The 21,148-nt window shown below is 38.5% G+C and overlaps 1 protein-coding gene across 1 annotated transcript in view; it reads right to left on the bottom strand.

The window, feature by feature from the left end:
• Positions 1-18,400: 18,400 nt before the first annotated feature.
• Positions 18,401-21,148, bottom strand: part of KIF15 (kinesin family member 15) — a gene marked incomplete at both ends in the record, with an annotated part of 60,599 nt that continues 57,851 nt past the window's right edge. The window contains 3 exons of the mRNA XM_080934068.1: positions 18,401-18,463; positions 18,797-18,928; positions 19,097-19,262. Of these exons, the coding sequence (XP_080790194.1) occupies positions 18,401-18,463; positions 18,797-18,928; positions 19,097-19,262 (361 nt within the window). The remainder of the gene's footprint in view (positions 18,464-18,796; positions 18,929-19,096; positions 19,263-21,148) is intronic.

Below are 21,148 nucleotides of genomic sequence, written 5' to 3'. Positions count from 1 at the left end.
ATATCTTATCAAATATATATGTTTTGTTACATTGTTTTCACTCTAACGCCAACTTCCAAATATCTACATATGTATAAAAGTTACTCTGCCTTCCTGTCTCTGCCTCTATGACTATTTTATTGGACAATTTAGACATTTAATAATTGTTACTCAAAATTAATTTTCTTCTCTCTTATATCCAAGATGTTAAAGATTCAAGTGTTCAGTTCTTCTAAATCTTATCCAGCTTTGCCTCTTAAATGTATGGTTCACTGATTTTCCAGGCTATGGATCTATGTATGGTGGGAATAATACAGAAGTTTCTGGTTACAGAGATTCATGTGTTTTCCTGAAAAATAAATACATTGTAAGAAGTCAATTTTAAATTCAAGTATTTATCCAATTCCTTCTGTATAGATCACCTAACATCAGTATTCTTCCTGACATTCTCAATAAAACATTTTATTTTCACTATTCCCAAATTAATAACAAAATCTGAATACTGTTATTCTGAAATAGATAACGTATCTATTAAATACAAGCTATAAATTACACAGCATCAGGATGACTCAACCATGATGATTCTGAAAACCAATACTCTTTAGTGTGGGTTGAGCGACAAGTCACCTCAGCAGCCTCAACCTCCAGCAGTACTTTGGCTTGGGATTTCTATACCATCCAATTAAATTTTGATCAACCATTCAAGTTGATGTCAAACCAGAATAGATGTACTTTATTATTTTCTGCTTACATCAAGTCTCTTCTTTTGTTGTATGACAGGAAAATATGCCCTGGACACTCCATGTGCATTTTGCATTGGCTAATGCCACACTAGTTCAGAATCCAAAATGCCTACATGTTAACTAAGCTTTCCTCTCCGCTTCCTCATTTTAAATCCTAGAATAAGGCATTCACTCACTGGTGTTTTTCCTAAAGGAATGAGCCTATGTCCAATGTCCAGTAGTACACTTTAACATAATCAGTTCTAAAGTTTCTTCAGCTTTGCACCTTAAATATAGAAATCAATATTTCATCTGGACACAGCTCTAGTGTATCTGGGGGGAAAGATTCTGAACGTTTCTACTGCAGATATTCGTTTCCCTCCGCATATTTGTTTATGGCTGACAAGGCTTTTCTTGGATGCTTGTCATGATCCTTTGAAGCCACTGACATCTGTCTCCTTTGCATTTTCCATTGTACAGTGCACTTTAGTTATTACTTACTTTGTATTCATATTTTCACTCCATAACATTATGAGAGATAATGGAATCTTTGAAAAGGCTGTGGCTGAAATAACAGCAAGTTCATAGGCACAAAAGAAAATAGGCTTTATTTTCAGCTGAGTGACAAATTGCTTCAGAGTCCCCAACCTCAACTGCCCCGATGGCTGGCTTTGTCTTCAAGTACAGTCTTAAGCAATTTGCCTTAAGTTGTGGTTGAGGTCGAATCAGCAAAGCTCTTTAAATGTTTAAATCTTTTCACCTTTTCTTCTCGTGCTCCATGAAATTCCATGTCTCTTGAGTATACGCAAGCTTGAATATAAGAATAAGCATGAACTTTGCTAATGATTTTCTTTTCTAAATACCCTTATGGAAAACTAAATAAAGTCATTGGTTCTAATTCCCATGGTCTTATCCATAATCGCAAACAGTCATATTGATTCATCATAAGTTCACAATTTTGAATATGACAAGAATGAGTTTAAAGGAATGTCTTGAATTATGACCAAGAAAGAAGGGGTATATGAGATGATACAGAGAAGAAAGGCAAGAATCAAATGATTTTATTATAATATAACATTGTAAAATTAAGTAATTAAAAACATTTTGTATATGCCATGGTATGTACTCACTAATAAGTGGGTGTTGACCCAAAAAAGAAAAAAAAATACAGAATGCTCACAATACAGTTCACTGAACTCACAAAGGTCAACAAGCAGCTGAGAGAGTCAGATGCAGATATTTGCACCCAACCAGTGGACAGAAGCTGCTGATCCTGTGGCTGAATCAGGGAAAAGCTGGAAGGAGAGGAGGAGGGCGACCCTGTAGGAGGACCAGCAGTCTCAATTAACCTGGACCTCTGAACTCTCAGACACTGGACCAGCACATACCAGCTGATATGTGGCTCCCAACACATATACATCAAAGGACTGCTGGGTCTGTGTTCAGTCAGAGAAGATGCACCTAACCCTCAAGAGACTGGAGGCCCCGGGGAGTTTAGTGGTCTGGTGGGGTCGGGGGGACATCCTTGTGGAGACCAGGAGGGGGAAGAGGTATGAGATGTGGAACAGTAGGATGGTGGACCTGGAGGGGAATAAAATCTTGAGTGTAAAAATAAAAAAATATTAAAAAAGAAACTGAAGAAAATGTATGCGTATTAACTCATGGAGTTTTAAAAAATTGGTCACTCGAAATAGGAAAAAATTTTAGGGGAAACACAAAAGAATTAATGTCTTGTACTACATAGGACAGAGAGGCAAATAGGAAATGTAAACTACAAAATATAGATGCTTGGGACTTTGAGATAGACATTGTTTGTAGCGGCACATATATTTGAAATGTATTATGAAGTCCCTAATAGCTTCAAGAAAAAAATAAACACATCAAATATTAATGAGTAATAATTTGTACAAAGGACTATACAGAATAATTAGAGAAAATAAAGTCGCTTCATTGTTTCTGAAAATGTAAAAAAAAAAAAGACAGAAGAAACAGGTTACAATGTTTCTACGAAAATTGCTGAATATAGACAAAACAGTGGATTCAATTAAACTCTCACACAAGTATTTGAGAATTGTGACATCATACAGGTTTTTTCCTCTGTTCATATTGATCCCGAGCACCAAGCCAAGAAACACAGCAGCTGACTTCTTTAAAAACAGAAGTTAAATGAGTCATTCATTTTCTTTGAAAAGGTCAACAAATGGAGACACACATTATCAATTTGCAATTGGATTATAAAGTGGATTGTGCACACATCTTACTGACAGGTAATAGAGAACAAATGCATATGAAGAAAGAATGAAAACTAGTGGTCCTTCAAATGTTAATTTTAGAAGCTGAGGGGGAGGGCCATCCTGTAGGAGGACCAGCAGTCTCAACTACCCTGGACCCACGAAATCTCTCAGACACTGGATCACCCACCAGGCAGCACACACCAGCTGATATGAGTTCCCCAACACATATACAGCAGAGGACTCTCAAGTCTGGGTTCAGTCAGAGAAGTTGCATCTAACCCTCAAGAGACTGGAGGCCCCAGGGAGTTTGGAGATCTGGTGGGATGGGTGGGGGGGGGGCATTTTCATCGAGACAGGGAATCGGGGAGGAGGTATGGGATGTGGAACAGTCGAGGGTAGACCGGGGTAGGATAAATAAAATCTGGAGTGTAAAAAATTTTTTAAATTAAATAATAATAATTTAAAGAAATAATAATAAAGCCACTGTAGTTGAATGCTGGTAATGATCATGATAAATAAAGATTTTTATAAGTAAAAAAAAAAAAAAGTCATGTTAATGAAAGAAACCAAACTCTAAAGTTCTTTCCATTTCTTGTGACTAACTTGTATCATACAATCAGAAGAAATGCTACCCATACAATCTCTGTCTCTTCCCCACGCCCCCTCTTTCACATACCCTCACACACTGTGAATGTCTAGTTATCTCTAAATATTCCATACTTATATATGTTCATTGATATATAAAAAGGTACAAGTTTTCTTCATGGGTCTCACTAGTAACATCTCTTTCTGCACATTCTCCCAAGTGTACATTGTATTGTAATTTGAATAACATCTCTTTCTCCTGTTTGACTGCACTTTCTTGTATCTCTTTATACTTATTCCCCTATAAGGACCTCTGCCTGTTTGTCTGTATTTTCCTTAATTTTCTAAAGTAAGGGATTTATTCGCTTAATATTTAAACACCTCTGTCATCTTCACAAGATTAGATTTAAGGTCATTTTCTTTCATTTCAGTTGTGTTACAGTATCCGGGGCTTGCTACAGCAGTAGAGCTGGGTTCCGGTGATGACATCTTGCCCTGGCTTTTGTTGATTGTCCTCTTACACTTGCCTTTAGCCACCTGGATGTTTATTTGTGTTGGCAGGCCTGGCAGTTCCTGGTGGCAACAAGCCACTGCCTTTTTAAGTCCAGGCCTTTTACTTTGCAAATAGAGCTGGTTGTCCCAGGAGGCGACAGGTCACTGGTTGTTCTGTGTAACAGCAGGCGTCCAGGGATGCATGTGGAATTGGTGGTCCCTGGCGGCTACAGGCTTGCCTGTGGACCTGGTGGACAGGGGATTGTGCTGTGGGGATCTTATTAACTTGTCCCAGGTGGCAGCAGGCCTCTAGGAATGCCAGCAGAGCTGTGAAACAGGGAGTCCTAGTAATTACACTCTGGGATGCTTGCAGACGAGGCTTAACATAATTGTCCTTTGAGAGGCTTCACCCAGCAGCTGACCAAAACAGATCCAGAGACTCAGGGCCACATACAAGCTGTAGCATGGAGAGTCTTGTGGAAGACTTGGTGGAAGGACAGAGAGACCCAGAGGGAATAGGGACTCCACAGATAAACAACAGTGTCAACTAATCTGTACCCTTGGGGGCTCCCAGAGACTGAATCACTAACCAAAGAGCATACATGGGCTGGACCTAGGCTTCCTGCACACATGTAGCACAAGTGTAGCTTGGCCAGGGATAATCTTCCTGCATTAAGTTGCAGAATGTGTTTTTTTATTGTTGCTTGTTTATTCAGAAAGCCTTCATAAAAGTTCCAAAGTTCCCAGAAGTCCTAGTTTTACAAGGTAACAATGCCCAGGGATCTTCCTTTCTCTGGTGCCTCAGCAAAATGAACAAGAAAACAAAGAGCTACACTAGAAAGTGGGCTCTAGAAGTAAAGAGAGTGCTCTCAGAAACTGAAACAAATTGCTGAGGGTCACTTAAAAGTATTCAAAAGTCTTAGCCACCTGGAGAATACAATTAAAACCACTTGAAGATTTTTGTATTATTAAAGTCAAAATAACCAAGAACAATAAAAGAGTTTATGACCCACCCTGGTAGACATGCAGGGAAAGGGCTATTCCTGATCACTGTTGGGGACATCACTGTAAAAATCAGTGGGTAGTTTCCCCCAAAAAAGACTGCGTTGGTCTTTTTAAAGGGAAGATTTCCTTATTTTCGTGTGTATGAAGGCTTTCCTTGCATGTATGTCTCCGCACTACCTGCATCAATGGTGGCTGCAGAGGCCAGAAGGCTTCACATGCTCTGGAACTGGAGTCACAGAAGGTTGTGAGCTGCTACCTGTGTCGGGAGCCATAACGGAACAAGCTAATAACCAGCAGGTGATCATCCTGAGATGGCCGCCTCGGATTATTATATAGTCTGCAACTGGTTCACCCTTATTCAGCAAGGCTGTAAGGGATTCATTTTAGGAAAGATCCTTGCTATTAATATGCTTTTCTTGTTATTATTAAACATATAGAACAATCATTAAGTAATAGCACACCCCTGTAGAGCAGATCTCTGCATATCTATAAAGGTGTACTGTCTTGTAGTGATGCTATATAGACATATAAAATAACTTAAGTCTTGAGGATGATCCTATAAGAATTCCTAAACTTACAACTGATTATTAAGCTCTTTTATAGTGAGACTGCCATTAGGTCATTTCTGATAGCCAAAACTGCAATAAGAACTTTGCTAGTCTCCCAAGTGACACCAGTTAATATAGTTAAATAGTAATCAGACTTTCTCCTACTCAGAGCACATTCCAAGAGGTTGTAAAACAATTAATAAAAGGTCATAAAAAGGGAACCAACAATTTATTATAGGTTCTAGGACAGAGAATAAAATATTGACTGGGTTTATCTATACAAAACTTCACTAATAATGTAGTTATGGTTTTAAACTTTCAGTGAACCTGTGGAGCTGAGACAGGTGATGGATGTTTAGCCAGATAATCACTCCTAATGGATCTGCATGTAAACATTCTCTGCTGTAAACTTCTATTTCAATTTATGATTCAACTTTTGGTGTGAACTTGTGATGAACTTTATAACGTGATCATGTGTTCTGAAAGATGTATAAGTACTGAAGACAAAGAGAGAAGTTATTCATTCATTCATTCTCGCTCTCAAACTCTCTCTCTCTCTCTCTCTATCTCTCTCCCTTTAGATAGCTTTCATAGGACACTTTTACTGTTTAGTAATAAACATTATAATCACTTCTCTAAGTGTCCTTTTCTCTTCCTGTGACTTCCTACTAGCAGACTAAAAGTTAGAGCTGGGCAGTTTCAGCTGAGATACACAAAAGGCTATTTACTAAATTCCCTGCTGTCTTAGGAAGAGGTGCTAAGTGACAGAGACTGCAGTCTCTGGCCTCAGAGGATCACAGAAGGCAGCTCAGCTACAGTAGCACAGTAACTTAGACTTAGATACTAAACTTCCATTATACAGAAACTGTAATTATCTCATAAGACTTTTGGTCTTACCCCTGAATCTCATAAGACCAACTCTTATCCTCTGCCGACGCTCTTCCTCCTCCGCTGTCTCAAGAAGAAAGAACCCCCACGCCGGGGCTGGCTCCCGGCACACCTGGGTTCTGTGAATTGAAACCATGTCCTTTGGAAAAGCAGCCAGTGCTCTCCACCGTCCATCTCTCCAGACCTATGCTGCTCTTAACAAAGATTTTCAAATTAACTTCTGGTTTTAAACATATAAAGAGAAGAATCACTTCCAAACTTGTTCTATATAGCTAGTATTAATGTAAATCCTAAGGAACACACACACACACACACACACACACAGAGAGAGAGAGAGAGAGAAGAGAGAGAGAGAGAGAGAGAGAGAGAGAGAGAGAGAGAGAGAGAGAGAGAGAGAGAACACTATAATGATGAACATAGAGTTAAAAATCCATGATAAAATACTAGAAAATGAACACATATACATTTTAAGAGGAATATCCACTCAATGAAGATGACTTTATTCCAGAGATACAGGCAGAGACACAAATATACAGGATCAACTCAATAGATGAAGAGAAACCCTCTGATAAAAACAGCATACTTTCAAAATGAAACTCCCAGAAAGAGTGGGAATGGAAAAAACATACTTGAAATTGGAATATAAAGGATTATCCATCACTTACTTTAATACAATAATAATATAATAATATATAATATAATAATAATGGGGGCTGGAGAGATGGCTCAGCGGTTAAGAGCACTGACTGCTCTTCCAGAGGTCCTGAGTTCAATTCCCAGCAACCACATGGTGGCTCACAACCATCTGTAATGGGATCGGATGCCCTCTTCTGGTGTGTCTGAAGACAGCGACAGTGTACTCATACATGAAAATAAATCCTATTTAAAAATATATATATAATAATAAAATAAAACTACACAAAGACTAAAATCTTTCTATAATCTTCAATTCACACATAACTGTTCTTACATAAGTCACATTAATTAGGTTTCCCTAAGTTTGAAGTAAAGCATGAATTTGGAATTGAGTGATGGCTCAGTATCTTAAACAGAAACTGTAACTGCGTTTAAGATTTTCCCCTGTGAACATCATGCTTCCTTTGTGTTTTATGCAATAGTTTAAATTGTTATAAAAAGTGTATATTTTGATTTTGACATTATTTGCAGTATTTTAACATATTAAGAATCTAAGCATTATAGAAAGTAAAACTGGAGATTAAAAGATTTTGTTATATCTAGTAGTTTTAAATGAGATCTACATATTAATCATATCAATCATATCCAAACCTCTCTGGTGTGATTAAATTCTCTAATCCTAAAACATCGGAAGATGAACAGGGAAATTACGATTTCAAGGTCAAAAGTATAGGAGGAACTGAAGCCCTTGTGCTCAAAACTAAGTGCTAGGGACCCTGAATGTTAAGCAAAGAGGGTTGTATCTTCAAAGGCAGCAATGCATAACCTGCCATCAGCCCAGAAGGCCTGGGACAACAGGGTAAACTGTTGTAGTAGAGAGCACAACAGAGCCTCACCCAGACCCCAATTGTGAGCTTGTTTATGCTCCATCACCCCATGGTACCGGTCTTTATGTAAGGCCCACAAATAATGAATCTACAGAAACCATCTTTCTGAAAGCTACATTACTTTGCAAAGACTTTGGACGTACTCCTGTCTGGTCTTTCATTTAGCTTACATTGTGGTTTGTTGTGCACATGGTACTGAGTTCATTAACACCAGGAATCTTTTTTTTTTTTTTTTTTTTTTTTTTTTTTTTTTGCCAAATTGTGTGATGGTTGACTATGCCTAAAGTAAAAAGTAAACTACTTGGGGCCAGATTCCCAAAGATTGAAAAGATGGGAAAAAAAAAACCTATTTAGTTGTGTGGAAACAACCTTCTAGCTTCCTGTGGACCATTTGGACTCTGGTCATTGCAGAGGCCCCCATAAAACTCTGAGACATATGGACATATCATCTGAAATCTGTTATCTTTTTAGGTTCGTGAGAGATACCTCACTCAATAATGAGTTTTCAGAGTAACTGATCTGAGGCCACGGCCCTCTTCTATATAATCCGTTAGATAAGGACTTGTCATTGCTTTGCCGGGAATGGGAACAGGAGGGTCCCTTGGCCTAGGTAAAGTGTGAACTGAAGATATTTGAGAAGCTTCGGTACAGTGAAGGAAAGGGCTGGAAAAACAGAGAATCAGCACGGGACAAGGAGTTTTTGTAAACCAAACGCTTACCACTTAAGCACAGTATTGACGATGACTAAAAGCCATGTGGGTCCTGGGAAACAGAGTAGACAAACACGGCAAATTAATTTTCTTTGACAAAAACAAACTCACTGTATTTGAAAAAATTTCACTTGTTACGTTTTTGCAGACAGAAACATATTCATAAATTTCTTTATTGAAACACGTTAGGTACATAAGTACACATGAAAATACTCCCAAATTTCCATGCCATTTAAACCTCCCCTAGAAGTGTTTATTAAGAAATCACCATTCAGAATGTGGTTAAAATTTTACCAGGGTAAGGAAAGTGCAGAAATAGGGTTTTCATTACTGTCACCTTTCAAGCCATTGATGGCTGGCTACATTTAAACCGCCAGGAATGGTTTTCTATCTACAGTTGGGACATTTAAATCCAGTAGACAGCTGTTAGGTAACACCTGTAAAAATTGCTACTGTGGCATCATTGACAATACCTTGCCAGTCTTAGTGTAGTACCAGTGGATATTACCATATCACAGCTCCTGTGCCAATGGCTCAGGAAGTAAAACAGTACAATGATTCAGAGAGATTGCTAGAGCCAGAAAAGTGAGTAAGTCTACTGTGAAATAATGTTTCATAGAAATGGCTGCATAATAAAGTCACCTGTTAAAATGGCAAAGGGTAAAAGTTGCAGCTTCTCATCCTTAGATGTAAACTAAAGACAGCTAGAAGGAGAATTAACCTCTCCCAAGGATAAGCTCAGTATCCAGTTGTCCAATACAAAAATATCAGCCCGGAATCTATATACACATCAACAACAAAAGTACACTCATGTCCTATGTGTGTGCTCATATATGTCTATTTGAAAAACATATACACATAGTTGGGATGTGTATGTGAAAATAACAACCAAAAAAAAAGCAATCAGGAACTTCATAGTGGGTGAGTACGTGAGCGGAAATCTGGCTTGGATGGGATGGGGGAAGAGAATGATATACTTCTATTTCAATTACAAACATAAAATTATATTAAAGTAGTATTTGATATGTAAGGGCCATAATTCAACGATTAACTTTTCAGTTGTAATACTCTTTCTAACTAACGGAGCATTAGACACAAATCATTTTACCTCCAATGTGTTGTCTTGTGAGGATTCATATTCATTTTTCTCTTTACCCATTGTTTTACTTTCCTTGTATTGAGTTTATTCTTTATGTTGATTGTGTATTTTCATAGTTCCATTCAGTAATTTTAATTCACAGCTTTAATCCAACATTTTCCTACCAGCTGCACATTTCCTGTACCTTGGGCATAGGGTTTCCCGGGAGCTGTTCTGACAAAAGTAAAATACAGAGAGCAGCAGAGATAGGTAGAGATGGAGAAGTACTTTTTAAGAAACTAGAGGCAAGTATAAATTCTAATAGCAAAGCACGCAATAGAAGGGCACCAGCTTTGTTTCTTGAGGTATATAAAGTCATATTTCCCTTGGAAGGTAGTGCACAAGGTTTTCTTCATCAAGACAAGGCTCAGCCTAAGATCAGCCATCAGAGTGAAAGGAGGCTCAGAAAATGAAATATGTCCTCAGACAAGAATCTTGGATGTCAATCCTCTGGACATTTCTACTCAGTAAACTTGGAATTTATAGCTATATGGTTAACTGAACCCTCAAAACAAGATGAAAATAAGCCCTTAAACCTCCTTGCTGGTAAGATTAGTATACAATGAAATAAAAATATAAGAGGGAATTTGAAAAATTGGAGTAAGTTGAATTTTCATTTTCCAAATAAACATATGCAGAAATATAATGCAGAATATATTTTAATTTAGAATTTGTGGGCATTTGGTGAAATGCTGTAATTTTTTTTTTTTTTTTTTTGTGTGAAATATCAAAAAAAAAAAAAAAAAAAAAAAAAAAAAAAAAAAACCCTAACGAATGAAGAGCTTGGTTCCAGAGAAAATGAAATCTTAGGCTTTGTGCATTTATATATACGTTATATATGTATTTACACACAGTTACTGCAACACAGACACACAGGATGTCTGTGTCATCCAGAAGATTAAATAATTCCTGCCGTACAGCAGAGCAAGGAGGAGGAAGAAGGAAATGATAACCACACACCTATTCTGGTTTGACTTTAACTAGAATGGATGAGAGGCTTTGCCTTATGCTGTACAAGAAGACAAAGCCAACACTGGTTGGAGTCGTGGATTCTGAGGTCACGTATCACTAAAATAAGATTAAAGAGTGCGTATTCTCTTATCTCATCATAGGTGATTTCTGTTGTAACTGTTTCATCCTGAGTTTTGAAAACCAGTAGTAAAATATTTTGTTGTAATGAAAATCTGAAGAGGCGTGTTGTTAAACCTCTGAAGCAGGTTTTTCCTAAGCATGAACATGAAAATCTTACTCTTTAGAATAAGAGCCAGTTTTCTTGTGTTGTTTTAGTTTCTCATACATTGATGATATAAAAATTCTTCTAAGGAATTTCTCAAAATATGGTAGAGATACATCAAGGGTGTCAATCGACTGACTATTTAAGAAGTTTAGCTGGAGAAGCTTCAGTGACGATAATCTAGTGAGACTTTGAGAATTTTGAGAGTGGAGAGAATACAAATTTTAGAAGAAAATACCAGTGAATTAGTGCATCCTCCAATGAAGGCAGCAGAGAGGCAGAGATGGAGAAGTAAACTTTATCAAAAATTATTTATTTAGGATGTTGAGAGATATTAAAGAGGCAGAAATAGAAAATTCATACATTTTTAGGAGATATCTAATAACTTTGTATACAATAAGACATGTATTCAGAATACATGATGACATTCCCAATTTGAATAAAAATGATATATTTAAACTTAATGAGTAAATGATTCATTCAGATGCATATAAAATGAAACTATATACATATATATATATAAAGTCCCCTGTTTCATGATGAAATTGTAATGCAAAATTCAAATTACATAACATTACACAGTCATTAAAACGACCTGTGTGAAATAGCTACAATTTGAAAAAACGGTGAAGGCAAAGTTATTCTCACACTATGCGGAATTTTAAGGCTGTCTTCTTCTGACTCTACTAAGCTTGCATATTAAGCCAAGAAATACATCAGTACACTTCACGAGAACAATAGTGATTGAATCTTTCCTGTACTTTGAAAAGGTCAACAACTATAAAAGTACATCTATTAATTTTACTTGGATTGTAACATAGCATTTTAGTCCCTAATCATTACTCACTGGGAGGTGGAAACTAACCTTTTAAAATCACCAGAGCCAAAATGCATAAAACTGTGCTACATGACCACATGATTGACTACTAACGTTAATCCCCCACTTCAATGAATTCTAGAAGTTTAGAGAGCACAGAGCTAGGAAGAGTGTCACAAACCTTATGTGTTCTTCACACAGGGTAGAGTGATTTCCTGGACTCTACCAGAGCCATGAGCCAGATCCATTCAGCTGAAAGCATATGGTGTCTCACTGTTGCATACTTCATCCAGGAGTCCACAATATTTTTATTTGCTAAAATTCGTGGTTTGTCACATACATCTCAATAACATGTATCAATTAAATGAAACTGTGGACAGTTTCACCCACATATCACATATATGAGGTACCATGTTAACTCGTTTTGCATTTCTCACATCTTCAAGACGGGCTCACCAACTCTTCCTAAAGCACAGGACTCTTTTCTAAATCTATTCTTTAAAAGTGTTTTTGTGTAACTCAGTAAATTCAACTTATCAGTGGATTAAAGATAATTTGGAAGTGACATTGGGAATCTAGGGGCTACACCACTCGGTACAAGAGTGAAGGCAATGTATCTCCTTAAGGAAACATAATTCAATGGCCCATAGCTCAGAAGGGATAGCTAAAAATAAATTAGATAGCTCATCATGCATAACTTTCAACATATGGGCAATGTCTTTTAAGGGCTCAGTGCAGAAAAAAAATGCAAAGTATTCACTAAGGCCCAAAAGTTCCAAGTAGGACTTCACATAAAGTATAGCTAAGGAAGTAATGAATAGGATGGACGGGAAGCACCCAGAAAGGGAAGGAATCTTTGCCAGCTCTACACCTGATATAGAATTAATATCCAGAAAGTATAAAGAACTCCAAAAACAGAGTCAGAAAACGGGCCTTGCATCCTAAGAAAGTATTTTAAAAATATATAGTGAGAAGAAGAAAATGACTCAAAACATCCCAAAATATATACCTCTGCACTAAGCATTCGGGGAATGCAAATCACAGCATTGGTAAGATTAATTTTTATCAGGCAGAAGATAAAAGTTAAACACCAAGAAAACTTGAAGATGATGTAGGAAAAAGGAAAAACTCATGTTGGGTTGCACAAGTGCACAGCTCTGAAAACCAGTGTGTATTATTTTCAAGAGACTGAATATAAAGCAACCATATGAAACAAACATACCACACTTTGTCATATGGCCAAAGGACTTGGCATTCTTATAATTCTGTAAATATAAATGGAATTATAGATTTTGTAGGCAAATGGATAAAATAAGAAAATATCATACTAAGTTATGTAGCCCATACCAAGAAACCCAAATATATTTTCTTTCTTAACTGGAGTTCTTAGATGCAAATGCACAGAAACAAATATGCAAGAGCAAGTGAAAAAGGTATCAAGAAAGTTAAAAGAGACCTTAGGTAGGGTGGAGCTGAGGCTAATGGCAGGATAACCGCCCTCTAAGGAGGAAAAGGGAAGAAGGTTAAAGTGGGAATGGTAGATAATTTAACATAATGGGGGGGGGGTTGAAGGAGAGGTACAACAACAAAGTAACTTGATCAAAACTCATGGAGCTATATTGTATATTTACCCATCTTAATTACATTTTTATTTTGTATTCATAGTCTATATTCACCTAAGTTTATTCAAACTACTTAAACATATATACGTATGTGTATACATGCAAACACATGTATATAATCATTTATATGTTAAACAATATTTAGCGACTTGGGCTCATAAAGTACCCACAGGAATGAAAGACTAATGAATAGGCCGTATTTGGAATAAGAAAACTCCCTGGGAACAATTTGTATTTACACTTCGAATGTTATCCCCTTTCCCCCATCTCCCGTTCACCCACTCCTCTCCCCTCCCCTCCACGAAGACCCCCACTCCCACCAACCAGCAATGCCACAGTGACACAAACCATTTTGAGCTTGGGTGAACCGTAGTGGTTGTGGACCCTGCACTGTTAGAGTTCAGATAATTCTAACTGGATCTGTGATGCTAAAAATTCTGTCCTGTCAGGGTGTTTTCCGGGTTCCAGAAATACTCTGTAAGATGCCAAGGAGAGCAGCAAACAGTTCTGCCGCGAAGCAACAACTGAGAACAGGCGGCACCGAGAAGCAGGCACAGAGAGCAAACGGTACAGCAGTGATGCTCGCAACTCCGTGACAGGATTCACGAACCGCTCGCGGGAGGGCAATCGGTCCTGGACCTGGAAACCCTGTCAAGTGCACAAGGTTACCGGTCTTGGAATTTGTAAGTGAATTTCCTACTGTAATGTTGCTATATCGTGATTATTATTGCCCATGTCCTAAATCGTATATTTATAACTAAAGATAAGTGGAAAGAGCACACACAACTCATTTATAAAAATATTAAGTTTTATTGCATATCGAAAGAATCACGGCAAACAGCATCTGGGCCCATGGAAAAAACAACAGATCGTCTGTATCTCCGCTCTGCAGTACTAGAAAGAAAATTCCCACTCAGAATTCAGAATTTTACCTAAGCCTGCTCCATATATAGCAGGAGCTGTTTAAGACATTTGCATGTTTTCAGTAGTAAACAGTGCACATCAGCATTTGCCTGCTTCCTCAGTTTACCCCACTGCTACCACATACGTACACACAACCAGATGAATTACACTTTTCTCTTTGTGTATATATGGTTTTAGGGTTGACACTTCTGCATTGAACAACCAATTAGAATGCCGCCCTTCCCTAAAGGTTAAATTTCCTTCTCCTGGCACTTGTTAGATTTTAGTGGACGTTTTAAGGGGCAGAACTCTACAAAAATTTCCCCTTGCATGTTAACTGCCATTTTTCTGATCTCTTAATTTATTTATCCATTTCCAGGAGACAAATTTTATAAGCAAAGTTCTGTTATTCTGGTTTTTAGTATCACCCCTTGTTTAATCTTTCCATTGCCACTTCAGAGATGTTCCCAAGCCTCGGGCTTTCTCCTTTCAGCCAGTTCTTTCTTTTTTTTTTTTCTTTCAAGTTTACTTTTTAAAAAACAGAGATACATGTACAGATTATTAAAAGCATTTTAGCATAAAAATATATAAATATATTTTGTCAGTACTTTTTTTTTTAAGTTTTGATAGTATGCATTGAAATCTTACTATTTGTATAAGGGGACCCATTTTAGTGAGAAAACACTACGACGCACTGACATCTTAGATGGCATCTTAGATGAGGATATCATGGCTCAGTATCCTGGGTGTTTTTGCTCCAGTGAACACTGAATTTATAGTTAGTACTCTCGGCTGAATCTGAATACAAGGTAAAAATAATCCCTTGCTGCATTTCCACTATAACAGTATTATAAAATGAAAACAAGGGAAAGTGAGAAAAATTAAAAAAAAAAAAAACCTGGATCTCACAGCACTCAAAACAAACATATAGTGCCATGTGTGATACACTAACTTAAAATTACAAACCTTTCATTTATTTATTTAAATATTTGTTTATCTACCTTTACAGCCCATATTTTATTCCCCTCCCACTCCACCCTTGACTGTTCCACATCCCAAACCTCCTCCCTGCGGCCCCTGTGGGAAAGGGGTTGGGGAAGGGGTGGGATCTGTTATGGGGAGAGCAGGTGGAGGAAGGAGGGTGTGATGTGAAAGAAAGAAAATCAGTAGAAGGGAACATCTCTGGGATGAGCTGGAGACCTGGGACAGGGGAGGCTCCTAGGAGTCTGTTGGAATGACCTTAGCTGAGACCTCTAGGAGCCAGGGTATAGAGACTGGACTACCTCCTGTAGCCAAGTGGAGCTTCTATTGGAGGAAGTGGGACAACAAACTACCCAAAAAAACCTACCCCAAATTGTTCAGGGACAACAGCCAACCAATGACTGACACATGAGACCCATCCCATGGGATAGAGGCGACCCCTGGCGTTACTAGTGAGACTCTGCTATGCTTGCAGACAAGAACCCAGCACAACTGTCTCCCGAGAGGCTTCATCCAGAAGCGGATGGAAACAGATGCAGAGACACAGCCAAACATTAGACAGAGCCTGGGGAGTCTTGTGGAAGAGGGGGGCATAGGACTGAGTGACCCAGAGGGGTCAAAGACACCTCAATAATACACACAAAGCCAACTGACTTGGGCCCAGAGTGGTTTGTGAAGGTATGACTGGGAGAAGGGGAGGCTGTAAATGGGGCATAAAGTGAATGAATAAAAAGTAAGTAAGAAAACTCAAATACTAAAATTCATAGTTATCTAACCATGTAAAATCTTTTTCTTTCTCCTTGTCTGATATGAAAAGACTATGTTCATCATATTTCACACGCATCTCATGGTGCAGAGATATTCACTCTTGTGTTTACAAACATTGTGATGAATAAAGGACTTTGGTTTTCAAGGCATACACACCTCCACCATGGAGGACATACCGCTGCAGTTCTTAGGCATTTCCACACAAGATAACAGATATGACACTGGACCTGAATTAAATGCACAAGCATGAGGCATCAGGAATAATCTCAAACACACACCCAACATGCCATCAAAATTATCTGGACAACACATCTATCTTATTTCCCTAAACATTTACCCTTTTCTCTAACTCCACAAGCTCATCAGTTATTTAAAAAACTACATATTAAGTCAGTATCTTAGATGTAACACAATAGAAATCCATTCTGACAAACAAGAAGGGAAGGATTGTGGATCTCTATTTGGTTGCTTTAAGGAAACTCGGGTGACATCATGTGCTAGTCGAGCCATTCAGACAAAATGTACTTCCAATATTGATTTTTGCGCTGAGTGGAGGGTACAACTCAGCAAGAGGTAGAATTGGAAGAAATACTTCCTAAAACAAACAGATACAAACCAAATCTTTAATAGGCTTTAGACACAGCTTTGACCATGAAAATGTGGCAATGAAAAGTTGTCTTTAAGTGTCTTCAGTAGTATCTGAACTGAAAAACTAGCTCATGTCGCATTGTTCACACTGTGAACTCTAAGCCACACAGTCTCGCCTGGTCTGCAGGAGTCTTTTCTGGGAGTTATCATTATTTTGACAGGGGGATTTGGAAGAGACAGTTGGTTTTTACAAAGTGTCAGCCAACTGAACAACAGATTCTGTATGCCGAGTTTCAAATGGCATTTCTTCCAATTCTTCATCGAAGGCAGTGAGTGAAACAAATCCCACTGAAGAAATGTAAAGATTGTGTGAAGTTGAACGATAAATGCAAAGCTCCCATAAACTTACTATAAAGTCTATAAAAATAGGTAACAGCATGTATATGAAATAAGCTGAGACCAGAACAGTTCATATATTCTTGATTCCAACACTAAATTTACAAAAATAGCAAAAACTGCAAAAATACAAGACCCTTTAAAGCGTGATGAATTTCGATGACTCTATTGCTCCATTTTCATTTCTGTTATTTAAAATGGCTTACAACCATCTGTAATGGGATCTGATGCCCTCTTCTGGTGTGTCTGAATAAAGCTACAGTGTACTCATATACATAAAAAACCAACTAAATATATCTTTTAAAAAATTAAATATCTAGAGTAAGCAAATTCATAAAACAGAAGCATTTGTGGTCTCAGGGACTAGAGTGGGGGTGGGGCAGACAGTAGCTGCTGATGTGTATGATGCTCTTTGAGTAGTGAGAAATGTTCTGGAATCATAATAATAGCTAAGAAATCTTGTGAATATGCTAAAAAAAATCCCTTCTGAGTTGCACCCTTTAAAATATCAATAAGTAAAAACAAGAACAGAAAATGGTAGTTTGAGGCTACCCTGTCCAACATAGCAGGTATGAGGCTAGCCAAGGACTTTTTGAGACTATCTCAAAAAGATTCTTTTTTTTAATAAAGGAGAGTTGGGGTTATAGCTCAGTGCTTCTGTAATACATGAAAAATCCTGAATTTAATCAATGGCGGTGTGTATGGATATGTGTTGGGGTTGAATGTCCCTAAAAAACAGGAGTGTGTATAAGGGATACAGGTGTATAAAGTGGGCCGGGTGTGCCAGCTGGTGCACCTCGGGAGGCGTGTCACACATTTACATACACAAAGGCAAATACTTATGCACACTGTTTTTTAAAAGATTTTATTTGAAAAACTGGACATGTAGAAAATGGCCATGAGAACAGTTAAAAACAAACAAACGAACAAACACATATGAACAAGTTCAATACAAAGTTGCCATCGGATTCACAGTGAATTTATATCAAGGGTAAATGGAAGGAGAAAAGGACCTGACCAGAGTTCACCTGAGACGTCAGCTATAGACTTTTATTTTAAGGGTCTTCCAGAATTTACACAGAATGTGGAATGCAGTTGCCCACTTAACAGTTTGCGGTGTTTGCAGAACAGCCATCAGAATACTCAGGATTACTGCGCACAATGATAACTAAGGCCTTTTAGTTTAGTTCCACCATGTGAGCGATAGAATCTCACTTTGAAAGAAGCAACCTAAACACAGTGCTGTGTAGGAAGATAGCTGGGATCCTTAGGATTCGTTCTTTTTTCTTTCTTTCAAAACTGCATTTTCAGCACGCAACTTTTCTGTTTCCTGTAATTTGAAAAAAAAACAAGGAAATTAAGTATCTAATTGCTATAGAAGAAGCTATTTTCTTGATTAAAGCTACAATGTTTAATTTATAACTTAATATTAAATAAGTATCTGGCATCTACAAGCACGTCGTCTTGACAGTATTACTGGGCGGCTCACACACACAATCCCACCCACTGGGCAGGTGGAGACAAGAGGAATCCTGTGAGAGTTTGTTTAGACTGGATTTCAGTGTGACCCAGTCTCAGAGAACTCAAAGTGAAATAGCAGTGACCAGTTTTCTCTACTAAATAATGTCTTTACAATCACCACTTAGGATAGTTTCAGTTTTACCTCAGCAAGCCTGATATTTTCCTTCTTCAGTCGCACTACGTACTGAATCTTCTGATGCAGGTTTTGATGACCTACCAATTTTCCATTTTCCTCCGCAAGAAACTCTAGTTGTTTTCTCAGCATTTCCATTTCCTGTCAATCCAAGCATAGGAAGATCACGTTATGTATGCATCTCTCTTCAAGAGCACCAATCAGGAGGTGGCCTTGTATCTCTGCACACTAGAGAAATGAACCAGATGAGGTTTGTGCCTGTCCTACTTACTCAAGTGTTTTCTATGTGGCATGGAAGACCCAACACACCTGGCAAGTTCTCTCTCTCTCTTCATACATTTCTTCCAACTTTGAACGCAGTTGTTCCTTTTCCTGAAATGCTCTAGACTCCAACATCCTGGTTCGCTCAACTTCCTCACTCATCCTGTGGCAAACCTTCTCCTTGTTGTGAAGTGCATTCTGGACTTCTTCTAGACTGGAAGAATAAACACCAGCTTATGGTATTTCAACAAAATAGAATTATATAGGACTCAGACTCGGTTTTTTCTTCGAAGTACAGAAGTATCACTGATCTTCAGGTCTCCCGTGTGGCTGGCAAAAGACTACAAGCTAGAGCTGGGGTGGACTGGGAGCTAGAACACTTTCCTGACATGGCCGCGGCCTTGAACTCCATGATCAGCATGGAAGAGAGTGTGTTGAATACCAGATATGATTGCTTTCTTAGGCCAAGACTGTCATCCAGAGAGAAACTCATCGAACTATTTTATTTATTTATTTGGAGTTAGGCTCTTGTGTTTAGTAGAAAACTTAGCTTGTCCAAGGGAAGATAGAAGTAATGTATCATTACAGTTTGTAGGCTTTATTGTGTCAGATCTCAGAATAATCATTTCTTCTTTAAAAACCTAGTCCTCAGACAATGGAACATTAGTCCTTTCGTCAAGGATGTGCACTGTATCCATTTTCTGTAACTCAATGAAAAGAAAAATGTAGGATTTCACCCACTGTATAAAACCGTTTCAGTTGTGTAAGGTTTCCATTGGAAATGCTGTAACAATGCATACAGAATGCAACACTGACTGCTAAAATGAGGTGGTCCTCGGGATCGTAACCTCTCTCCCTCTCTCAGGCCAACTCTGTGGGAGATGCTCAGATAATGTAGGAAAGTGCTGTATGTCTGGCTTTGGTGGGATAAAAGTCCAGTGCTGCCTCTGCCCACCTACTGTGGGTTAGGCGTTGTGGGGGAATATGAAAAGTCCCTTTGGGTTCATGTGTCTCACGTGGTTCCTAGCTGACTGGCACTGTTTTAGAAGGTCGTGGAACCTTTAGGAAGTAGAAACATTCTGGTGGAGGTATCTAACTCTGGCACTCACACCTTGAGGATAAATGGTCTGTTTGAGACAGGGTTTTCTCTGTGTAGCCCTGGCTATCCTGGAACTTATGTAGACTATGTAGACCAGGATAGCCTTGAACTCAAGAGATTCACCTGCCTCTGCCTTCTGAGCACTGGGATTAAAGGTGTGCAATCTTTATTGCCCAGTCGTACTTCTGTTTTCTCCCTGATCCCTGACTACAAATGCAACAAGACTTCGCTTCCTACTCTTGAACCATGCCATTCCCCACCATGATTGGCTATATATCAACTGGAACTGTAAATCAAAGTGAAACTTTGTTGGTTTTTTTTTTTTTTTTGGGGGGGGGGTCAGTATTGTACTGAAGCAGTGAGAAAGAAATGAGGGGACTTGGCTTGTTTATGAAACTCAGTCTGATGTAGCAGAAAATAACACGAGCTCATCTACTTCCCAGCAGGAGCTGACGTCTGTCATAGAGATCATGAGCATGGTGACTTCTACCTTTTCCTTGCTGGATACTGGTTTTCTAAGCCCTGAGGATGTCCTGTCTACATAATCATTTTAGGCCAGCCAGGATTCCAAACAAGACCTTGGGGGATAAAAAAGAAAAGAAAAAAAAGCAGCAGCAGCTACTGCTGTCATCATCCTAGAGAGACATGATGTTGGAAGTGTGGTGGGCATGATGTAGCCAAAAATCAGAATCCTGGAGAATGTCTCAGTTCCTGATGGTATCACCAAGTCCCCATCATGTGAAATCAGTATTTTCTTTACTGTAGTTTGATACCTAGTTCCCTACTGCATTTAAGAGAAACGTGTCGTCTGTGTGCCCACAGTGCAATATGAGTTCCTCCTGCACCAAGGGCCACATTTCCCTGAGGACTTCTGCCACACAGAGAGCTACAAGGTCCCAGAGGATGTATAGAAGTTTGCTGCTGTTCTGCAAACTAACTGCACAGTTCAGCCTCCTCCATGTCAGTTCAACCACCACGCTGGAAGAATTAAACTGCTCTTA

Source organism: Micromys minutus (genome assembly GCF_963924665.1).
Source record: "Micromys minutus genome assembly, chromosome: 21".
Classification (NCBI taxonomy): domain Eukaryota; kingdom Metazoa; phylum Chordata; class Mammalia; order Rodentia; family Muridae; genus Micromys; species Micromys minutus.
The sequence above is the reverse complement of the archived record's forward strand: the minus strand, read 5'-3'. Positions and strand labels throughout refer to the sequence as shown.